This window comes from Cannabis sativa, chromosome 4 (assembly GCF_029168945.1).
Source record: "Cannabis sativa cultivar Pink pepper isolate KNU-18-1 chromosome 4, ASM2916894v1, whole genome shotgun sequence".
Classification (NCBI taxonomy): Eukaryota; Viridiplantae; Streptophyta; class Magnoliopsida; order Rosales; family Cannabaceae; genus Cannabis; species Cannabis sativa.
Window position 1 is genome coordinate 77,172,948 of NC_083604.1, and position 25,277 is coordinate 77,198,224.

A 25,277-nucleotide genomic window follows, 5' to 3' on the forward strand; every position below is an offset into this window, starting at 1 on the left:
TATGGTCTCAACTTCCGTGATGCCATCAGGAGGCAGAATACCAGCTTTTCAATGACCGGATACCTTGTCTCGGCCCCTATCATGCGTTTACTAACATAGTACACGGGGTCCGAATCTTTTCTTCCTCCGGACCAATGCAAAGATCGACCGCATGCTCGGAGACGGCCAAGTAAAGGAACAAGTCTTCTCCAAGGACGGGCTTTGATAGGATAGGAGGTTTGGCCATATGGTCTTTTAACCTTTTGAATGCCTCTTCGCATTCGTCCGTCCATTCGAACTTTTGGCATTTCTTCAGTATGTTGAAGAAGGGTATGCACTTGTCCGTGGATCGTGAGATAAAGCGGCTCAATGCGGCCACCTTTCCGGTCAAACTTTGCACGTCCTTATGTTTCTTGGGGGATGGCATGTCCAAGAGAGCTTGGATTTTCTCCGGGTTTGCCTCGATCCCCCTTTGGCTGACTATGAAGCCCAGGAATTTTCCCGACTTGACCCCGAAGGTACACTTTTTCGGATTGAGCTTCATGCCGTATCTCCGGACGACTTCGAAACATTCTTCTAAGTCGTTTGCATGGCTATTGCATGCTTTGGATTTGATGAGCATGTCGTCTACATATACTTCCATGTTTCGTCCCAGGAGGCTTTTAAACATCCGGTTAACCATTCTTTGATAGGTTGCCCTAAGGCGTTTTCAGTCCGAAAGGCATGACTAGGTAACAGTATACCCCCTTATCGGTCCTGAAGCTAGTGCACTCCTGGTCTGCCGTATGCATTTTTATTTGATTGTACCCAGCATAGGCATCCATGAAAGATAGTAGTTTAAATCCGGAGGTGGCGTCCACCATCTGGTCGATCCTGGGCAGCGGAAAGCAGTCCTTTGGGCAGGCTTTGTTTAGATCTGTGAAATCTATGCAAACCCGCCAAGTCCCGTTTGGCTTGGGCACCAGGACCGGATTGGCCAGCCATTCCGGATAGTATACATCGCGGATCATGCTATTAGACAAAAGTTTATCCACCTCTTTCTCTAAGGCCTCGGCTTTCACCGAGTCGAGCGGGCGTCTCTTTTGCTGTATAGGAGGCATGTCCGGGTTGACGTTGAGGACATGGGTGATGACATGAGGGCTGATGCCGGTCATGTCCTCTTGGCGCCATGCAAAAATGTCAATGGCGCCCTTCAGTGTTTTTATTATTTTATCCTTTTCCCCCGGATCTAGGCCTCTCCCTATCCGGAGTACTTTGGTGGAGTCGTCGTCGCACACTGGTATCTCTTCGACGTCCTCCATTGGTTCCACGACCCTTTCGGATCCTATACGAGGATCCAACTCGTCTTCTTCAGCCTTCTCTACTTCAGGGGGCCCCCGGACCATGAGCACTGACAAGTGGGTGGCAACGTTGTAACATTGCCTGGCCTCTCCTTGATTTCCCCTCACCGTTCCGACTCCGGCTTCCTGGGTAGGAAATTTTAGGCATAGGTGTCGGATAGAAGTTATTGCACCAAAGTCGACGAGGGCCGGTCGGCCCAAGATTGCGTTGTAGGCTGTTGGACAGTCTACTACCACGAAGGTGCAATACTTGAACGTGCTCTGGGGAGTATCCGGGCACAGGGTAACTGGGAGCCTGACTTTTCCCATCGGGATTAGAGTTGTCCCGTTAAACCCTGTGAGCTGCGATCCGCTAGGAGAGAGGTCCCGGTCGGTCAACCCTATCGCAGTGAAGGCCTCTTTGAAGAGCAAGTTCACGGAACTTCCATTATCAATCAAGACCCTGGCCACTACTTTATTTGCAATGGGGGTCTCTATGACCAGCGGGTCGTGATGAGGAAAACGCACCGTCTTGGCGTCTTCTTCCGTGAATGTTATGGGCTGGTCCATTAGCCGAGGCCTTTGAGCTGGGAGTTGAGTGACCTCCCACACCTCACTGTGCCTTGCGGCCTCGGCATATCTCTTCCGCTCCTTTCGAGTGTTTCCTCCGATATGGGGACCTCCGGAGATCATGGCTACCCGTCCATTAGGCCGGGGCGGTAGTCCGGGTATATGCTGGGCGTCACCTGCGGGAGCAGCTGGAGGCAATGCTCCTGCTGTACCCCCTGGTGTTCCCGAAGGCATGCCCCCTGCCACCTGCCCCGGGTTAAGGTGGGGCAACCTATTTTTGATCCACTCATAGAGGTGGCCCAACCGGATCAGATTCTCAATCTCATCTTTGAGATTTTTACACTCGTTGGTGCTGTGGCCAATATCGTTGTGATATTCGCACCTTTTACTCGGATCTCTCCGGGCTTGTCCATCCAATACAATGGCCGGGGCCTCCCGTGTAATGCGTATTCTGCCTTGTGGCAAAATAGACACGTTCCTGAGAGTCCGTGAGCTCTGTGTACTGGGTGTATTGGGGTGTGTACCCCTTCTTTTGGCACTTTTCTCCCGTTCGGGTGCTGCCCTTGGAAGATCTCTTGCTTCTAGACCCTTGGGTAGGGCCTGTTAAGCTAGCGGTTGGGGCAGCCTGTGAAGGAGCCCGTCCATTCACCCCGGACGGATTGCCGTAATGGGAAGATGCCGGGGCGAGCTTGGCCACTGGCTGTATCCGGGAGTAGCAGAAAACTGTATGCCACTAATCGGAGGGGTCGCGGTCGGGACAGTACCTGAGGGCGATACTCCTGGCATGTATCCTGCTATCCCGGTGGGATAATAGCCTCCGTAAGCCACGATCTGGGCTTCCTCGAGGTTAATATATTTTTGGACTCGCTTCTGGAAGTCCTGAAGGCTAGCAGCGCCTTCTTGCTGTAATTCGTTCCAGAAGGAAGTCCCAGTGCGGATTCCTGCTTGGAGAAGCGCAAGCTGTTGTCCGTCATCGACCTTCTTGGTCTTCGAGGCTTCTTCTCGGAACCTCTTGATGTAATTTTTCAAGGTCTCGGTGGGTAGTTGCTTGATGTTAGTCAAGGCACTAACTTCCAAATTGACCTTCCTGGCGGCGACAAATTGTCTCCGGAAGTTGGTTTGGAGTTTGTTCCAACATCCCACCGATCCTGGTTCTAGTTTCTTGAACCATTCCTCCGCCGAACCGCTCAGAGTGAGGGGGAAGCATAGGCATTTGGCGTCATTGCTGACCCGCATGACTGTCATGACTCGGTTGAATCGTGACAAGTGATCACTGGGGTCGGAGTTCCCAGTATATGCCGCCATTTCGGGCATTTTGAAGTTTTTAGGGAGCTCCGCCTCCAGGATATGCTTGGCACAGGGCTCCCGGTCCTCACTGTCCGAGTCGGAGTCATCTCCCTTCTACCTCCGGGAGACTCGGGCAATATCTTTTCGTAGGATGGCAAGCTCTGCCATAATCCCTTCGTTTACAGTACCCGAGGAGACTTCGGGTCTGTATCTTTTTTGATCAAGGTGATCCCGGAGGTCACCTTGATTCCCATTGATTTGATTTCTCAGATCAATGGGTGGACATCTCTGTCCTCCTCTTCCTCTACCCCCCGGTTCCTGGTGCACGGAAACGCTTTTCCGGTCCCCTCGATCCTGAGGGCCAAGACTCCCTCTTTGGGGCTTGCCCCTCTGCGGACCTTTCCCTTTAGGGAAATCTGAGCGGACCTTTCGCGGATCCTGCGCCTTTTTCTTTCGACCGGGGGCAGAAGTAGGGTTTTTTGCTTGGTTTTCCTCAGCAGGGTGCCTTATAGGGCTAGGTTCCCTAGGCCTTTGCTGCTGGGAATTAGGCGAAGACGTAGCTGGCTCTCCGTCGAGTCCAGCGGCCATTGCCTTGGGATGCACGTGAATGCCACCGCCTCCATGGCTTCTGCATGGCTAGCATCACCTCATGCATCTTTTGATTTTGCACTTTCTGAGCTTCGATCTCAGCTTCGTGATCGATAGCTTTTTGTCTGAGGAGCACCAGCTCTTGGTAGCTTCCATCATCGTAAGCGTACTCGTCGAGGTGTTCCTCGTGGTTTTCATCTGGAACTTCTTCCTCGGACTCCTCTGCTGCCCTTGAGGCTACATCCTCTTCATTGGGATCTTGAGCGTCTTCTAGAGGGCGAGGGTGACGTGTAGCTCTTGTCTCCACCATTGTTGTGAAGTTAAATGCTTGTTGTGAAGCAGCTTTCCTCAGCTCTCAATGAAAGCACCAAAATGTTGACCGAGGTTTTCGGCAACTAGTAAAATATGAATATAATGATGAGCTGTAAGAAAGCGAGATGAAGACTTTTTACGTGGTTGGGGCGTTAATGAGCCTTAGTCCACGAGCCACTGCTATTTATGGATATCTTTAATACAGATTTTACACTTGGGAGAATGTTTCTCTCTTTAATACAAAGAATGTTCTTGGTGAGTTTTTTCTCTGTTTGCTCTTGAGCAACCAAGATCCTCCGACCCCATTAAATGAGCTTTGAGGGGGTATTTATAGTGTTTTGGTGGGGTAATCCCTAGAATTGTTCTTACATATGTGTCTGTAAGTATCCATAAAGTTGGGCATTTCCGATGAATATACCATGGGTGATGCATGGTCAAATCCCTAGGTGCTGTAGGGTTTTTATGGAGAATGTCCTTTTTGTCTTATGATTGACGTGACTCTTCGCAGAGTAGCCGTCGCTAGACTTAAATGATCATTCTTGTAGCCATTTCTTGTTTGGGGGTTGTCTTGTCGGACTTTATTGCGTGTTACAGTCCCAACACGCTTCCTCCCATGCAGCATTAAATGCGACTTGATTTCTCGGGAGAGATCTGACACATCCCGGAGTGCCTTCGAGCTATGCTCGCTTCCGGGAGTACCTTGTACTCCGGGTATATCCTCCGGGACCCATACGAATAACGCTTCCTGATGCCATAAACAGACTTAGCAGTTCTTCCCAAGTAATTTGATCCACGTGTCCCCTCTTGACTGATCCACGTATATTGGGCGATTTTAGGAGCAACAATTATATTTAACACTATAAAAATTTAAGTTAATTATATCAATTTTTAATAGATTTTTTTTTAATTTTATATTGTATACAAAAAATAAAGTATACCATCCTTATTCCTTACAAAAAAAAAAAGGAAAAACTCACCCCTTAACTTAAAATCTGGTTCCGGCACTGTATAATATAATGGTCCCCTTTTTTTTTAATGTGATATTTGAATATATATTTATAAATATACTTTGAATAATTCTATGCATGAACTTGTAAGTTGTAATATATAAAAGTGGGTCATGATCATGATAAAAAGTTTGTGGTTTTTAAACAGTTTACGAAGCAATATATTATCGTTATTGGGTTTGAGATTGAAAAGAAAGAACAACTTATATTTTGTGTGTGTATAATAAATTGATAATTAATGAAAAAGAAAAAAAGAAAATCTAAAAGACGACATCATAATAATAATAATAATAATAATAATAATAATAATAATAATAATAATAATAATAATAATAATAATAATAATAATAATAATAATTGGAGGAGGTGATGAGTTTGGAGTAGTGATTCTATATAATCTGGAGTTTTGTTTTACTGTCCCGACCAATCCTTATGTATCAGACTTATTCAAATCTAGCTAATATATGTTATGTTTTTTTTTGTTAGTTCAGTTTGGAGTTTGGACACCCTATTATTGCAACCTTTAACTGTGCTTTCCTTTTGTCCTATTATTATTATAACTATATAACAATATTTGGGCAAAAATTTTTTAACATTTCTAATTGTTACACATATATATCAATTTTAATTAAAAAGAGTAACGACAAAATATTTTCTTTTACGATTTTGTTACAGTCCTATCTTTTTTGGTTGTTAGGTGTCAATTAAGTTCCGTTAAGTGCCAGCTCAAAAACACATGACGACATATTTCTTTAACTTATTTAATACATAGTCCAATGATATGTCGTCACGTGTTTAATGACCAAAAAATGGTAAGATTGCAACAAAATCGTAAGATAAAATACTTTTGCTGCATTTTTTTTTATTAAAGTCATATATGTAACAATTATAAATATTAAAAGAGTTTCACCATGTGCTGATTATATATACATTAATTATGATTAAAAAAAATGCACTAGTTTTAAGTTCTAAGTAAAAGAGAAAAGAAAAGAGGTGTATACTCTATAACCCCCTACTTTATTTGTGTAGTCTCATACTTACGTTACTTTTTGGCTACATTTTAGAATGATAATTGGCTTTATAAATAAATACAAAATTTTTGTGCATGTTTTTTTTTTTTACTTGTACGCTTTTTCAGAAAAAATTTCTTAGAAAGTTACCTATCCTAAAATTGTTTCATGTCAAGCAAGTTTAATTTTAGAATTTTTAAGTGACGTACTGCCTAAAAGAATATGCATCTTGTGGATTTAAGTAATATCTATCAATTCATTAAGCTTTTTTTAACTGTGTAGTCCCACATATACAATCATAGAATCATTACATTTAATTTTACCCAAGTGTGATGTGGGGTGGCACAACTTACTTAATCTTTTTTCTTACAGATCACGGGAGTCTGATTGTGTTATTGTACTTTATATTATATTTGGTAATTTACAAAAATAAACTTTCAATATTTTTGGTACTTAGACATGTTATGTTCCTTCATTTTTTTTAGATTTAGTGTTAAAATATTTTTATAGTTGGTACTTGGTAGAGCTAATCTTATGCATTGGTAAGCTAGTTCTGTGTCTAGAGTTTTACTTTTTAGGGGCTCATTTGAAAATTTAAAGACCTTACTATTTAACTGTTATATTTGATTACAATCACGAGTTTTATATAGCTAAAATGTGACCAGCATAGTGGTAATCTCAAAGTATAAGCTTTTCTCAAAGGGCCTGAGTTCAACTCTAACAGGTGCATAGTATTCCACTTCAAGCTTTTATTAGGCATCCACCACGAACTTATAACTTTTATACACGGTACTCTTTTCAGTATGTTTTGTCCTTATTTATACGCTTAGTTTTTTCAAGAGATCACCCATCGTAAGACTATTCTAGGTCAAACATACTTAACTTTAGAATTCTCAAGTAATGGGATTGCACAACTTACGCGATCTTTCTTCTTGCGAATAAACTGTTACATGGAGACTAGCTACCTAGGGAAACAGAGCTGGCAAAGTGCTAATAGATGATCCTCATCCAGTCAAGAAAGCTTATTGTCTAACCTAAGTGTATATTTAGCCAAATAATCATCATGGAGTCGCAAAATTAAAGGTGCGATTGACATGATGAGTTAAAATTACCTCTAAAAATTTAGACAATAAATATATATCATTTGCTAATAGCTACTCAGTTCATTAGTATAATCAATACTGTCATTCAAAATTAAAGCGAGTGAATCCGAACAGGTTACTTTTTTTTTTAAAAAAAAATTATAAATTAATAAAAGAAAGTAAGAGTTAGACCTTACGGTCATTACATAAGATATTACCTGTTATGAAAGAAAGCTAAACCATGTTAGTAATATTTTTGGCGAAATCCCACTTAGCCACATTATGGACTGCAAAATTACAAATTCTAGAAATGAACAAAAAATTACAACTTAACAAAATGTTAGAAAGATGTCTGTATTAACATAGATAGTTGTCAATACTCTAACTAGAATAAGCTTTTCTTTAGCGTTTTGATAATCATCTCAAAGTCACTCTCAATCGTCACAAAGAGATGTTTCATCTAAAAAGGTTGCTTGAATATGAAAAGCAACAACTTTTGCTTGAAAAACCAAGATTCTAGAAAGGTAAAACCAATATTAGTAGGGCTATTTTCAAAAATATGGGAAAAATTATTAAGGTTATGATAAATATGGCATAAAAAGTAAATGTCACTAAGTAAGTATGCCATTATCTAACCAATCAAGCTAAAAATATGGTTTTTTTTAGAAAAAAAACCATATAAAACATTAAAAAGAAATCTGAATTTAAAATTCATAAAAAATAAAAACTTAATTAAATTACAATAAAAAATATTAAAATTCCCTTCATATTTATTTTTTTAAAAAAATAAAACAAATAAAACTATAGTGATTGCCGAAGTTGTCACTCGTGCTGGAAAAGTCACCGGAGTTTACTTCCGGCACCGAAAAAAGTCGTCAGAGTAGCTGCCGGTGCTAGAAAAGTCACCGGAGTTGCTTCCGGTGCCGAAAAAGTCGTCAGAATTAGCATTGTCGCTGGAAAAATCACCAAGAAACTGGTTTCTTGATGATAGAAACCGGTTTCTTGGTGATTTTTCCGGTAATTTTACCGGTGACAATGCCAAGTCCGACGACTATTCTGGAGTTTGATGTCGGTGCCGAAAAAGTTACCGGAGTAGTTCCTGGTGTTGGAAAAATTGCCGGAGTTATTGCCGGCGTAAAAAAAGTCGTCAGAATTGGCATTGTCGCCAGCAAAATCATTAGAAAAATCACCAAGAAAGTGATTTTTTCATCAAGAAACTGGTTTCTTCACTAAGAAAGTGGTTTCTTCATCAAGGAACTAATTTTGTTACACAACAATAATAAAGATTATGAAAACAAAACAAAAATGATATACACTGAAAATAATTGAAACCGGTTTCATCAATCAACCAAATAGAGAAAAAAATACAAAAAAAATTACCAAGAAATTGGTTTCTTGATGAAGAAAAAAAACCAGTTTCTTGGTGATTTTTTCGATAATTTTTCCGGCGACAATGCCAATTCTGACGAATTTCCCAGAGTTTACTGTCGGTACTGAAAAAGTCACCGGAGTAGCTGCCGGTGTATTAGTCGTCAGAGTTGCTACCAACGCTAGAAAATTCGTCAGAATTGCCATTGTCGTCAGAAAAATTACCGGAAAAATTACCAAAAAACTGGTTTCTTCATCAAGAAACCAGAAACCAGTTTCTTGGTAATTTTTCCGGCGACTATGCCAATTCTGATGACTTTTCTGAAGTTTACTGTCGGTGCCGAAAAAGTTGCCGGAGTAGCTGCTAGCGTCAGAAAAGTCGTCAGAATTGGCATTGTCAACGGAAAAATCACCAAGAAACCGGTTTCTTAGACTTCAAGAAACCGGTTTCTTGGTGATTTTTCAGTGATTTTTCCAGCGACAATGCCAATTCCGACGAATTTTCCGGCACCGGCAGCAACTCCGACGACTTTTCCGGCACCGACTGCTACTTAGGCGACTTTTTCGGCACCTGCAGTAAATTCCGGTGACTTTTCCGGCATCAATGACAAATAAAACTTCCTAAACAAATAAAAACATTAAATATGGGATTTAGAAACCTAATTACATATATATGGCATATCAAATACCATAAAAAAACTTAAAAACAAAAAAATACCATATAAATTGGCCAAACTTAAATGTGCCATATTTATCATAAGAACTTTTAAAATCACATACTAATTGTAATTTCCTCATATTAGTAACATAAACCAACATATGGGTTTATATTGTAAATATCATTTTATAAGAAATAATTTGTCAAATGCCATGTTTTATATAATTAGACCTCCACCATATGGGTTAGGCAAGGTCTATGGTACATTTTCCCGTTGAATATTTATTCTTTTAAATTTGTTCGATCGTTGATACTTGTTTATTAAGACCATGGGAGATTAAAAATTGTGTTATATTTGGCAAAAAAAAAAAAATAGTTTTGTGGTAAATTTATATAGAATTTTAGTATTGTGTTCTAATACACAATTACAAAATTTTGATATAAAATTTATTATCTAATTAATATATTTTTATTAAAAAAATGAAAATTAGTAACTTTATTATCAATTTTATTATTATTTTAATATATAAAACAATAAAAAAAATAATATAAATGCTTCATAATTTAATGCTATAGTTAAATATATTAATAAAATAATACATATGGCATAAATATAAATAAAAAAATAGTACATTTATTGTGACGTAAATTTTACATTATAGTAAATATTTTATTAAATTTGGCACAAAATTTACTTTTTGACATACTATTAGAACACCTTTTTTGTTAAATAATTTATATTTTAACTTTCCACTATTTATTTGCATCTCCATTAAAAATGCTAAAAAAATTAGTTCATAATTGAGCTGTTGTAGTAATAATCAGGTTACATTTTTTTAACTTGTTTTAGGCTGTTAAAAAAAAAAGGCTTTGTTTTAGGCTGTTTATTTATATACATTTTTATGAGTAAGATACCACTTTAGCCTCCTTTAAAAAAAACATTTTAGCTTAATATAAATCCAAATAATGATAGCAATATCTTTCAAAAAAAAAAATGATAATAAGAAAAATCTAGGACGAAAATTTTCTTGCGTAGATTTAAAAACAATATATATTATTAATTTGGGCCTATTTTGCTTTGTCATTGGGCTTTAATAGGACTTTAAGCTGCAGCCGTCTTTAGTATGTAATTTGCTTTTTCACAAGTGATCCCTTCATATATTCCATTTTATTATTTTAGAAATGCCCAACAACAATAAAAAAAATTTACTTTTTTTTTTTTACGGAATTCAATTTTTTAAATCTTTTTATATTTTTGCTGGCATTTTCTTTTCTTCCCGACAGTTATTTTTTTTTTTAAGGTATAGACCGTTACTTTTAGAGCATCTCCAAAGAAAATGCAAATAAGTGATGCAAATGTAAAATATAACTCACTTAAAAGTATACTATCACCAGAATAAGAAGCTCTACTAGGGTTCCCGAATCCCTTTCCCCTTTGATTCTTATTTCCTTCTTCAGCGTCGGTCGCATTCTGCCCAAGGTGGGATATGCTCTCGTTTTTGACGAAAAGCCAATTGATTATTTCTCCTTGAGAGATGTTTCGATGGAGGACCTGTTGGAGCACACAAAATAATTGAATGTAAATGATGGAGAAAGTTGAGAGATCACTGAATCCATATAGGAATTGGTGGGCAAGCTCTGCCTCCTTGGCCAACTGTGTACCCAGCAAAAACACTGTAAGTCCTTCCTCAAGCATGTCCTGTGACACATCTAGAATTTAATTGAGAAAGATCGGGATTTCAAATTCAAGTGGAAAACTGATTTTAGTCTTTTTCTTATTCTATCTTTCAACAATCTGAGCCACTTGGATCGAATGCTGACAAAGATGTCCTGGGTATTGCAGCACAAATTTTTAATTCTTGCAAAAATGGACCACATTCCCCTTAATTGGGACACAGAATTGATCTGGTTTCCCTTAGAAGGGCGAGTTCTTCAATTACTGAACTCGTCCATGATGAAGAATAACATGACACACCTTGCGAGACTCGCTGGCAAAGTCATCTCTGTTCAAGAACTAGATGTTACTGAAATGGCAATAAATGGCTACTTTCATTTCAAAGTTATGAGCGCCATTCATTCTAAGATTTGTCCTGTTTTTGTATTCCTGACTAAAGGCAATATCCATATATGTTTTTTCAGTGTGGGCAAGTGGGTCATGAAAGCAAAAATTGTAATGCCCAGAGAAAATGTATCAATATGCAGAAGGGAATTTGGAATAAGCTTATAGAACTTGGCTGGCTATTGATGCGACACCAAGAATTCAATTCCTCCGAGAGCCAATTGCGATTAGTGGGGCTCCTCTCCATTCCCTAGCCCAACATATTCGGGACACTCCCCCAAGCCCTGTGATTGTCGCTAAAGCCAACGCCCTCAAAATTCCACTCCTGGGGAATGCCTTAAGGCTGTTATGGTTCCAAAAGATCATTAAGAATACACTCATAAGAATACACTCAAGGTGAGTCCTTGGGTTCTCAAGATGAAGACCAAGCTTCCGCTATGGTGAAAATTAACAGTATATGATCACTTATTACTCAATATTCAAGTATAAATTTTGATTTCTTTATGCTCTGGAAGTCTATCAAAAAATGGGCCAATTGTCCCCCTAAATCGAGGAATTTTGTGGCTCAGAAAGGGCCGAAAAGGACTAGTCCGAAAACAACACGTATTTATTTGGACCCAACTGAGAATGATTATGGGGAGCAAATTGTAGCAGGTTTGACTGGGAAGGGAAATGTTTCCTATGTGTTGGATTTGAACCCTAACAAGGATGATAGATTAGCGCACCATGCCCAGCAGGGCCATCAAGAGCCATGATTTCCTTATTCTAGAATGTCCAAGGGTTGGGGAACTCTTAGACGATGAATTCCCTTCAGTCCTTGGTTCGTGAGCATGTTTTGAGTGTGATCTTTTTGTCTGAAACAAAGACTTCTTTGTCCTAAATGGAGTGGGTTTGTGTGCATCTTGGCTTTACGAGTTTCTTCTGTGTGGATTCGATTGGAAAGAGTGATAGTCTTGCTTTGCTTTCGCATGATCCGATGGATGTTAGAATTCTCTCTTACACTCGATATCACATTAATTTGAATGTAAGTTCGGTGGGGGACATTGATTGGAAGTTTACAGGATTTTACGGTGACTTAGATTTGAGTTAGCATGTGAATTGCTGGGCGCTCCTCAGACGGTTGCATGAGCGTATCCTGGGTCTTCTTAAAAAGAGTGGTGGTGGGACCAAACCGAGCAGTCTGATGAGAAATTTTTAGAAAGCCATTGATAATTATTTAAGGAGATTTCCTTTGAAGGGAGTAAGTACACTTGGTGTTACAGGAAGTCCGAGAATCTAATTTTAGCGGTTGGATAGAGTTCTTGATAATTTGGGGTGGCACAATTTATTTCCTGTCTCTATGGTGAAGCATCTACCTCGGTGGAATTCTGATCATTACCCTTTGTTGCTTTGTTGTAATTTTGTACCCACAAGCAAAAATATTATGTATAGATGGGGATCTCAGTTTCATTATCATCAAGTTAAGAATGATAGTGAGGAATGTAGGTAAATAGTGATGGAGTGTTGGAAGAGTGAGGTCTCGATTGGGCTACCTAAACAATTTGCGAATCATATATACAAGTGCAGTCAACAGCTAGACAATTGGAATGAGCAACAAAAAAGGCCGCCCATACTCGTGTTAAGACCCTTAAGGATTAGGTGGCTTCATTGTCTTTATTCTCTCAATTTGAAGATTGGCAATTATTGTCTAAGGTGGAAAAGAGTTAAATAATTAGTTGGCAAAAGAGGAGATGTTTTGGCGCTAAAGGAGTTGAGCTCTTTGGTGCAGCAATGACAATAGAAACACTCATTATTTCCACCAACAAGCCTGAAAGCGCCGAAAGAAAAACAATATCAATGGTAGCTTCGATGAGAACTATGAATGGCAGGACTCCTAAGATAGAGTTGCTGCAATTTTTACACAATATTTCTCAACAACTCTTTACGTGTCAGCATGGTCAAGACATGGTCTTCCAATAACTCCATTGATTCGTTCTTTATTGTTTATCTTTTTTGGAAAATGAACGGCTGCTGAAGCTGTTTAAGGCAGATGATATAAGGCTGACGCTGTCTCAAATTGATCCTTTGAAGGTGCCTGGGGTTGATGGTCTCCCGAGATTATTTTATCAAGATCATTGAGATATATTGGGGAGATGATCTTAGTCAGTTGTGCTTGATGATTCTTAATAATGATGCAGATTGTGGGGAGCTTAATCAGACTTTAATTTGTCTTATTCCAAAAGTTAAGCGACTAACTCAAGTAATTGAGTTTCGTTCTATAAGTTTGTGCAATATTAGCTATAAAATTATTTTCAAATGCATAGCAAACCGAATGAAACAAAGTCTATCTCGGGTCATTTCAGATAATCAAAGTACATTCATTAAGGGGCATTTAATTCAAGATAATACTATTCTCAAATTTGAAAGTCTCCATTGCATGAAGAAAGGTCAATTCTGAAATGGCAAGAAAATAGTTTGGAAGTTAGACATGTCAAGAGCTTACGATCGCGTGGAGTGGGGCTTCCTTACTGCAATGATAGATTGTTTGGGGTATGATCCCCAATGGATAAAGAAAATTATGAACTGTATAAGGCCAGTTTCCTTCTCAGTTCTCCTTTCTGTCGCACCGGTCGAGGTCTTAGATAGGGCGACCCCTTATCCCCTCATATGTTCCTCATTTATTCAGAGGCCTTTTCCTGCTTATTACATGAAGCAGAAAGGATTGGTTTTATTTGTGGTCAGCACATCAACGTGGATATATGTCCCTTTAATCCAAATTCTGAATGAATATATCTCTTTCTAGTCAACACATCAACATGTATACATCGTAAATATGTATGGGTTAAAGGGTAAATGAAGAAAGTGGGGGAAATATAGCTAATACTCTTGGGTTTATTTGGTTGCTTGCCATCATGTGTATCTCGGTATGCTAGTCTATGTGGGTCAAAGGAAGAAAGAAGTATTTGCCAAAGTCCAAAGCAAAATTTAGAATAAGCTTCAAGGATGGAAATCTTGTTTATTTTCTCAATCAGGTCGGGAAATTTTGATTGAAGTCGTTGTTCAGGCTATTCCAACCTATGTTATGAGTTTTTTTTCTCATTCTTAAAGGCACAATAGATGAAATTCATGCAACATAAGCTTGTTTCTAATGGGGGTCTTCCATGTCAACGCGAAAAATCCATTAGAGGTCTTGGGATAAACTTTGTCTCTCAAAGAATAAAGGCGGTATGGGTTTTCCAAATTTAAAAGATTTTAATCAAGCCATGCTTGCCAAATTGTATTGAAAAGTCATTTCTAATCCGCAATCATTATTGGCAAGGGTGTTTAAAAAGTGTTAGTTTACTAATGGCAATTTTATGGCATCCTGTTTATCGCCTCATGCCTCCTATATTTGGCAAAGCTTGATGTGGGCTTGTGAGCTTCTCAATCAGGGGATTCATTGGAGGATTTGAAATGGGTTGACAATTCGGATCAATGAGGACGAATGGATCCTTAAAGCCTTTCCTTTCTCTCTTTGGACTAAAATCAATATTGTCCCCCTAACACTAGAGTTACCAACCTTTTAGGCGAATAGGGCCCCTAGTATGAGGATAGTATCTAGTCATTTTTTTACACTGAGGATGTACCTTGGGTGCTTAGCCTTGTTTCAATTAAGAATCAAAAGGATGATGATCTCATATGGTATTTTTCTCCTAATGGCACGTTCTCAGTGAAAAGCGGCTACGAGGTGTGCACTTTATTGAAAACTAAAATAGAATGTGTCCATTATTCAACAGCAGAGCGATGGTGGAAGTTCATTTGGGGGTCGGGAGTGAGTCCCAAAATCAAAAAATTTGCTTGGAGAACGTGTTTGTTGGATCCCCGTGAATACCAACCTGAAATAGTGAGGTATGAAAGTTGATATAAATTGCAATAGTTGTGGTTATTCGTTTGAAACCATTTGTCATGCTCTGCGATTTTATCTGGCTATTAAATCGCTTTGGAGCTATATGGGGTGGCATCATTGTATCCCGAAGGCTCCAATGGAGTCTTGAGACTTCTTATTATATCTCCATAACCACCATCTAACTATATGTTCCGACTTGCTTTTTTTTATCTTAGCTGGTGTGGTCTAGGAGGAATAAGAAACACTTGTACCTTTCTACTGCTTTGTTGGTTGGTTGGATCCCTTTGGTCCTGTCTCAAATTGAGTTTCAGCAGGTAGTTCCTATGAAGGCAGAAGCGACTATAATTATGCAGGGGACCCCGAAGTCTTACTAGTTTGATGATCAAGAGGAGACTATTATTCTCAATTGTGATGCAACTATCACGGAAGGTCTTCCTAGATGTGGTGTGGGAGCTTTAATAAGATCAAAACAAGGCCTCGTCCTTGGTGCTACTGCTATTTCCCGGTCTGATTTCTCTTGGTCCCTATGGCGGAATGCCTTGCAATTTAGATGGAACTAGATTTGCTGCACCATCTTGAGATTCAAAAGTTCCAGCTAACTTGAGATTGTCTTCAAGCTACCAATTATTTGACTTAACCTTCTAGTCAGTCGGAGTGGAGTTCTATTCTATATGATATTGTACGCAGTGGTTTGCTATGTAATTGTGTCAATCTTTTATTCTTCTTGTTGTAAAAATAGAGCTGCTCACTTTCTTACTCAGTTAGCTAAAACTTCAGGGTGTCATTCAGTTTGGGTGGACAACTTCATTTGCTTATGCCTTTCAAGCTAATTGGCTTTTGTTGTAGTTGGTTTGTTTGCTAATAAAGAATTTGTTTAAAAAATAAAAATACTAATTAATTTTTTGTTATATTATAAAATAACTAGAGGTCACAAATTAAAGAAAATTCCAATACAACTTTCATTCTATTTTTCTAAAATATAACAAAATTTCACAATACAACAATTATTCTATTTTCTAATTTACCACATTTTATAACATGAGATAACTAATTTACATTACTTAATTTGTGCGCAATTGCTCAGAAATTATACAATTAAATTTCACTAAAATAGTTTTGTTAATTGTTTAATCCATCATTATGAAACAAATATAGCATTTGGTATTTCTTAATTTTAATATATGTCCACTTTTATATGCTCAATTTTTTTAAAATATTGTAGGATCTTTGTGTTTAATAATTTATTTATTATGTGGAGCATGCTCTTTACTATAAAAACAACAAGTTGGCTATGCTATCAATATGTCTAAATAAATTAAAAACTTAATAAAATATTAAAATAAGTACTAATAAGAAAGAAAAAAGAAAAGGTAGACCCCACCCATCACTTTACCCACAAGTCACATTATCATTAGTACCAATTACTCTCAAAGGTTCTATTTTTGCTTTTTCCTATGGCCAACCATTGCAAAAATAGACACGAGAAAAAGCTTAGCAATTCAATTATATATTCTTCTAACATTAAAATATGACAAATTTCAAAAATAAAATATAAAACTATAACCATAAAAAATAATATAAGAAGACTTACCAAACAATAACCATAAAAATAATATTAGAAGACTTACCAAACAAGCGATTCAGGACCTTTCATCAATATTCTTCTTCTTTTTTATTTGGGCTGTTTTGTAAATTTTATGATTATTGGATTGTTCTGCAAATTTTTATTTTGCAAATATAGGCACTTGACCAGACAAGGTGCATGTGTTGTGTGAGCCAATGGGACATGTGGGGTCATTTGCTCCCCTTGATTTTTTGTTTATCATATTTTTGAATATTTTATATTTTCTCTCCAAAAATTACTATTTTATATTTATATCTTTATAGATTTTTTATTTTGTCCCTATAAAATTTATGTATTTTATTTTTATCTTTATAAAATTTATATTTCTTATTTTTACTCTTAAATATTTTTTATCCAACTAAAAATTATATTTTTCTCAATTAAAATTATATTTTTTATTATTAGTACTCTAATTTTTTTTTTGCCCTTACTAGAAATATGGTTGGCTTGGCCACTACCTGTGAGTCCAAAGGAGCTTATAAGAAAATAATGAAAATTACATTTACGTACATGTAAATAAAGTTTCAGCTATGCCCTTGTTAAGAAAAGTAATTTCAACTATGCCCCAATTAAATTTGGAAATTAAAAATTAAAAATACAACAAAGCATTTACACCCCCAAAACTTATAACTACACCCTATTACTAAGTTTACCCCAATTAAATATTGTTTTTATAATCACACCCCATCACATTTACTAAATGGGTATTTTTTAGTACACCCCAAGACTTAAAAAAAAAAAGAAAAAAACTTTTGATCAAAGAACGGGAGAAGAAGTTAGGCTTCAACATAATCGACGTCTTTTCCTGAGCCAAGACTTCGCACCGAACCCACCAGTACTTCATTGTCGCACAAGATTTTGCGGTCTACCACTCTCGCTCTCTGCTCCGCCAACCATTCGAAGAACCACCGTGAGTTACAAAAGCCACCGCCAGTTGACAACTGTTATTTATCTCTGGTCAAGTCGTGTTTCACTCAGTTTCCTTCGTGTGGTTGGTGTCGATGAATGGTTTGGAACAACATCGTTTCATTGCTCACAAGCCCATGACCCTTTTCTTCTTTAAATTTTCTCATATTTGTACTAATAGAACTATACAGATCAAATTTTTGTTTAAAATATTCATTCTAATTATATATATTATTCTATTAGATAATTAAGTTTGGGAATTTTCGGAATATATTGTAGTATACATGACTTTTCATAATAAAAGATAAGACTTTTTTGTGAAATTTTGATTTTTATTTTGAATGGTTGAGACATAGATTTCAATCAAATTTGCTGGGAATAATGATATTTAGTTGAATCTGTGTTGAATTTTTTGAAATAGATGAGCATTTTACTAGTTTGATTTGGATCAATTTTATTGAAGGTCATCAATTAAAATTTTAAGGGAGTAGGTGATTCTACAATGCACTTCCTTAAAATAGATGTATTGATGCACCCTCTACTTTTTTCGGCATCCAGAAAAAAAATTTAGTCTAATTTTTTTCATATTCATATACGTTATAGCTATTTGAGATATCCTACAAAATTTTAAGAAATTCGGAATAATTTACAATATAGAAAACAATGTTCAAACAGTCTATTTTACACGCGTATAAAATAAAATAGTCACGCGTGCAACACACTACTTGAACACAATTTTCGGCGTGTTAAACTTTTCCGAATTTCTTAAAATTTTGCAGGATGTCTTAAATAAATATAATTTACATGACCATGAGAAAAAATTTGACTAAAAAGTTATTTTGGATACTAAAACAGATAAAGATGTATCGGTGTATCCCTTTTAAGGGGATGCATTATAGAATTTCCCGAGATTTATATACTGCTATTTCTCCAAAATATATATTTAAAACAAAATAGGATTATTTTCTTCTTTAAATGTGTATTAATAGAAATTTACTTTTCTGTAACTGCTACTAAGTCCCATGCTCAATCAAAAAACGTAAATATTAAAAATATCAAAGCTTTTTTCTATTGATGAATGCTTTTAGGTTTGAAATCTTTTAACGAGGAGTTTTTTAAAAAGTTCTACAATCAGTTTATATATATAATTCTGTTAAAATTTGAGTGGTGGGGTGTACTTATAAAAAATAAAATAAAGAAAGGGAAATTTGAATTTCTATGCATTTTTTATACCCAAATTAATTATCTAAACTAATACTTATAACTCTTGAAAAACTAGGACTATTTTTACCTAAACCCCAAAATACCCCCCTCATTATTCTCAACCATTTCTCTCTCTTCCTCCTTTCTCTCTCAAATCAAACCCATTCTGAAATCTGAAGAAAAAAAAAAAAAACCAGTTCCGTCCCACATTATTTTGAATATGGGTAGGGAAATTTGAATTTGTATGCTTAATAAATAATAAAATTTGAATCCTAATACAATACTAAACATAATTTGTAAAGTGGGATACATTTTCCCTAAATCCCAATTTTACCCCTCTCATTTCAAAATTCTCTCTCTCTCTTCGTCCCCTATTCTCTCAAACCGAACCCTCTCCAACTCGCAACCCTAACCCCTTCATCAACCGACGGTGACAGCGCAGCCCATTCCTCAACCGACGGTGACGGCGCAGCCCCTTCCTTGACCGACGGTGACGGCGCAGCAGAGGACCGACGGTGACGGCGCAGCAAAAAAATGGCCAAGGTGTGATTTTTTTGTTTTTTTTAGAAAGTGTTTTTAAGATTTATTAAGTGTGTGATTTTGTTTGGAATTGTTAGTTGTTAGATTTAAAAAATTGTTTGGGTTCGATTTGGTGTGGGGTTGTTTCGGATCTGTGAACGGACTGGGTAGATGAAGCTTCGGATGTGTTTCGGACTGGGTAGATGAAGAAGGTCCGATGGTGTGGGGGGGGTCCGATGGTCAAATTTGGTTGGCCCGATTGTGTGGGTCCGATGGTCATAGGGGGTCAGATTGTATGGGTCCGATGGTCATAGTTGGGCCCGATTGTACAAGGGTCCGATGGGTGTTGTTGAGGCCCGATGGTCCGATTATGTCGGGTCCGATGGTGCCAATTTTGTGGTTTTGTATGGGTCCGATGGCTACCAATCGGACTTCACAGTGGGTCCGATTGGTAGCCATCGGACCCGTAGGTTAATTTTTTTTTATTAATTATTAATTAGTTATTGTTTGATTACCAATTAATAATTTTTTATTTATTATTAATTTTTATTGTCTTATTAATTTTTTATTATTTATTGATTATTATTTTATTATTAATGATTAATTATTATATTATTTTTTATTGTTTTATTATTTATTAATTTTTTAGTAATTATTAGTTATTAATTATTAATTTTTGTTAATTATTAATTAATGTTTATGACTTAATTATTAACTATTGTATTAATTTGTATTGTTTTATTAATTATTATTTTTTTACTAATTATTAATTATTAATTTGTATTATGTATTAATTATTGTTTTATTATTAATTATTAATTTTTGTCTTAATTTTTATTGTCTTATTAATTTTTGATTATTTATTGATTATGGTTTTATTATTAATGATTAATTATTGTATTATTTTTTATTGTTTTATTATTTATTAATTTTTTACTAATTATTAGTTATTAATTATTAATTTTTGTTAATTATTAATTAATGTTTATTATTAATTATTAACTATTGTATTAATTTGTATTGTTTTATTAATTATTATTTTTTTTACTAATTTTTAATTATTAATTTGTATTATTTATTAATTATTGTTTTATTATTAATTATTAATTTTTGTATTAAATTTTATTGTTTTATTAATTTTTTATTATTTATTGATTATTGTTTTATTATTAATGATTAATTATTGTATTATTTTTTATTGTTTTATTATTTATTAATTTTTTACTAATTATGAGTTATTAATTATTAATTAATGTTTATTATTAATTATTATTTTTTTACTAATTATTAATTATTAATTTGTATTATTTATTAATTATTGTTTTATTATTAATTATTATTTTTTGTATTAATTTTTATTGTCTTATTAATTTTTTATTATTTATTGATTATTGTTTTATTATTAATGATTAATTGTTGTTTATTTATAGGTTTAGGGTGTAATATAATTTTTTTTTTTCAGTCTTCCAAAGTTCCACGACTTTTACTGCCAGTGTCTGAACATTACACTGGTCGTGTTACTTGGCGGGGCGGTAGTTACTATTACCCCAAAGTAAAAGCCAAGTTTGTACAAATGCAGTTGTTGGAAAGGGTGAAGGAGGAATCCCCTTTCAACAATTTTTTTGAGAGAGAGCCATTAGCGTTTTCAGGTGCTCTTATCCATCAGCTCTTCATGCATAAGATAAAATCAGATAAAGATGATGAGGTGCATTTTTATATTGCAAAGAAGAGATGCCGATTCGGCCGAACTGAGTTTGCCTTGGTGACTGGGCTTAATTTGTTACGTGGACCGACTGAGGCTGAGGTTTCGGAGAGGGCGACGTCAGACCGTTTGATAGTAGAATATTTTAATGGGGATCCATCTATCGACGTGGTCGTACGCGCAGCGTCTTTGAGAGTTGCACCGAGAAGGATGATTGTTACAAGTTGGGTTTGGTCTTTGTTCGTGATGGGTGTTACGGCGGGAAAGAAGAGAAGACCTTGGTTCCCCCATTTATCATTAGAATGGTTGAGGACCTCCCTTTTTTCTACAATTACCCGTGGGGGAAAATTTCTTTCAACTTGTTGAAAGATACTTGGAGTAAGGACTTCGTACAAAAGAAAAAGCATATGGATGAGAAGATTGTGAAGGGAACGACTCAGAAGGAGTCAAAGTATTCGGCCTATGGATATGCTGTAGCATTGCAGTATTGGGCTTATGAGTCCATCCTCGAGCTTGCTGAGAAATTTGCAATCGAAGATCGCATCGCTTTCCCCGAATGGTGAGCGGGAGAGTAAGGATGCCCCACTCGGGAAAGAGGAAGTCATCAGATTATTTGCAAAAAAAGTGAGTTTGTTAATTCATTGCATTTGCTTACGTTTATTTATTTATTTTATTTTAATTTAAGTCTAATAATCAATTTGTTATAATTTGCAGTTGACAGTGTACTTTGTTTTATGTCCGCGGAGTAATGAGGCCGAGTTTTTGAGCCACGTCACTGGAGGTGAGGCGCCTCTATTTGTGGATATGGAAGAATTGGTTATTGGCGATGATGGCCAGCCAACTCAGGATAGTTTGCGCAGCCAAGCTTCAAAGCTTGCACTCACGCTAGAACAGCGAGCGGAGGAAGCTGGAATCTTCAGAGATGATACACCACCACATTCTCCACCATCAGGGGCCCGTTCTGTTCCACCGTCTGCCTCAATGCCCGATTCTGCATCTATGCCGCAGTCAGCATCTATTCCCAGCACCTCACAGCCTCAGGTGCCAATATCTTCTGCCATATTGGCAAGATTGGAGCGTGTTGAAAAGGAACAGCTTGCTTTGAAGCAAAGATGATATTTTGAAAGGGCGAGAATGAGATAATGGGTTACTTGAAGACCCTATTGGCTCTTATGGGAGATCGAGAGAAGGCCCGGCGCGAGAGGCGAGCCACGGCCAGACGCCGTGTCTCAGGAGATGAGTTCATTCTTCCGAATGATTACGGACCTAATGATGAGGAAGATGTACTCCGGACACCTCGAACATGTCGGTCACGTCCATTGGAGATACCCAAGATTCGGAGGTTCGGGTTTTAGAGACCGTTCCAACACGGTGGAGAAGAGAACGAAGAAAAGGCCAAGGTGGTTTGACGAGTACACCGAAATGAAGAAGAAGATGAAGCCATCAACAACCAATGTGAATGTTGACCCACTTCGGCCCGTTGATGAGAAGCTACTACATAGTTTTCGAAATTGGTTAGTGGGAACCATCGGAAACAAGTATCCGAGGGACGTCTTCAGGTACGTGTGGCGTGGCTTGGTTCTCGACCCTAAATACAGACAAACTATGGCTTTCTGATGACGTAAGTTTATTAACTAAGTATTATATGTTGTTATTCTTGCTTTTTACCGTTGTTATTTGTTTTTTTTTTTAATGTTGTTATTCTTTTGACTTATTTATATGTGTTGTGCAGCATTTGGATGCTGCTTTCCATATGATGAGGAGGAGGCAACACTTCTTCCCGGAGTTGTACCCACGTAAGTGTACTGTGATGCCATCTTGGTTTACCTCATCGTTGAGGGGTCGGTGGGATGCTTGGAAGAGCAATACTGACCATGATGGTTTTGTTTGGGATGAGTCCATCTTGGAACTCCTTCGTGGGGATCCAAACCAATTTTTGCCTTCTTGGAAGGGTATGGAGTGCATATACATGTCCATGTTCTTGAACAGACCGAAACATTGGATCGCTATGGAGGTCAATCTTGAGTTGTGGAAGATATTCCTCTTCGATTCGAGTCTTGGATCTCTAACGAAAGACGAACTGAATTCGCTTATGGATGTGTGGTGCCCTTTACTAGCCAAATTGGTGGACCAGTGTGGTGTATGTGACACTCATTACATGGTGATGGTCCCTCAAATGACGACCTCACGAAAGTCGGGTCGGACCCTTCGACTGGGAAATGATGGACAATAAAGTTGTACCTCAGACAAAATCGAGGTAATTTAAATGCATTTTTTTATAGTATGTTTATTAATTAACAAAAAAATTTTATAATATTCTCTATGGTTTATTAAATTTGGCGTTTACCTACTATTGCAGCGGCGATTGTGGAATGTACGTCATAGAGCATATTGAGCATAAGTTATTGGATCTACCATTCGATGGAGTACATGATCAGCATATGTCGCTCTTTCGCCAGAGATGGGCAGTAGATTTATTCTACCAGAACTTGGCATGAACTTTAGATGTTTAATTTTTTATATTTGTTGAACAATGTTTACTTTTACACTTTTCAATTTGAACAAACTACTTTCACTAAAATTATTTTATTTTATCAGTAGAACTTGTTTTTGGCTCAGATTTTTAACAAAGTTTAGAAATAATGCAATGCGAAATACGTAACAGTACAACACATGTTCATGCCACAAATTAAAAATATTTTACACCATAAATATAAATAACATAATAGTCCAGCGCATCACAATACTAATAAACTAAAAATTTATGTTAAACCTCGGTAGGTGCAAGTGCTTCTGTTGTGTCCCGTGGCACCGCACTTGCTACATTTTCGTGATTTGATAATCCTTTCACCATTACAAGCAGTTCGGTTGTTCTTAATTCTTCCAACCTTTTGCTTCTTGGGTCGCCCTACTGGTTGCTTCTCAACAGGCACTCCAACTGTCATGTTCTTTATGTCATCAGGTAATTCCCAATCATCCTCGTCACCAACTGGCATAATTGTTCCTTCGTATGTTCTCCTCCAATATTCGGTTGTGTAATATGGCGAGCATAGTGTGTACACGCTAATACTTCGCTCACGAGATGCGGCACATGCATGAGGACAAGGAAACTTCATGCACCGGAACAAGCGCAAGTGCAACTCTTTTCCTGCAAGTCCACTACGCCACGGTGAGAACTGTTCTTCCGGGGTGAACTGCAACGTGTAAGGCTCGCATGAGTCAACGTTCAAAAACTGACCTTTTTTCAAAATGCAATGCCAAGTCCTCCTCCATTTCTGGTGCTAGGGGTTTCGTCCACTTGTCAGCTTTTTCTTTTCGTGAAGCAAACCACTTCTGGACTTTGGACCTCAGGAATGCTACGACGGCGGTTGATCGGGAAGCCTCTTGCATCCTTAGTTGTGTTGTTGAAGCTCTCAGCCCAGTTGCTCGTCATTACATTGTAACGTACCCCTGGAAAGTACGACCGAACCCATTTTTCAAATCCGATTTCCTCAAGATATTTTGCAACCGCTGGATTCATGGCCCGAATGTTCTCAAATTCTCTGTGAAACTCTGATCTTGAATACGTGTACGCACACGTGTAAATGTGATTCGTGAAGACGTCGATCTTGAACTTGTGGTTCACGTTCATAATAATGTGGTGGTAGCATGCACCGTGGTGTGCATCAGGGAACACGATATCCAAAGCACGAACAATACTTTGATGCCTATCCGAAACAAAAGCTAAGTTCTCAACATCACCAATCGTTTCTTTTAATTTTCTCATAAAATAGGTCCAGGAATTGTGGTTTTCACTGTCAACTATAGCAAAAGCTATCGGAAAGATATGACTCCCTGCATCCAAAGCCACTGCACACAACATTTGCCCACCATACCTAGTCTTCAAGAAAGACCCATCAACGCATATAACAGGTCGACAAAACTTAAACCCCCGAATAGAAGGACCCAGAGAGAAGAAACAATACTTGAAGCGACCATCTTCTACCACAAAATCCGTGATGGTACTGGATTCCACAAGCCGTAGCATGTGCAAGTAACTAGGTAATAAAGAGTACGAATCTTCGGGTGTACCGAGTCGAGTGTATTGCCTTCTCTGCACCTCCATGCCTTTTCGTAACTCATTTGGATCCCGTAATCCTTGTGCATACTTTTTCTTATATCAGAGGGCAACTGATCCGAGCCGTCAGTTGTGAACTTATCCTTAATTAGATGGGCAACT

General features: G+C 37.3%; 1 protein-coding gene and 1 long non-coding RNA gene across 2 annotated transcripts; both read left to right on the plus strand.

The window, feature by feature from the left end:
• The first annotated feature begins 18,613 nt into the window (after positions 1 to 18,613).
• LOC133037172 (uncharacterized) lies at positions 18,614 to 21,424 on the plus strand. Its single transcript, XM_061114022.1, has 2 exons — positions 18,614 to 19,380; positions 20,819 to 21,424. Exons 1-2 carry the CDS (start codon positions 19,372 to 19,374, stop codon positions 21,422 to 21,424), a joined length of 615 nt encoding a protein of 204 aa, XP_060970005.1. The 5' UTR covers positions 18,614 to 19,371.
• Positions 21,425 to 23,260: 1,836 nt separating this feature from the next.
• LOC115706912 (uncharacterized) lies at positions 23,261 to 23,676 on the plus strand. The gene is made up of 2 exons (XR_004009661.2): positions 23,261 to 23,315; positions 23,418 to 23,676. It is a non-coding gene; the product is annotated as an uncharacterized LOC115706912 (long non-coding RNA).
• The last annotated feature ends 1,601 nt before the right edge of the window (positions 23,677 to 25,277 follow it).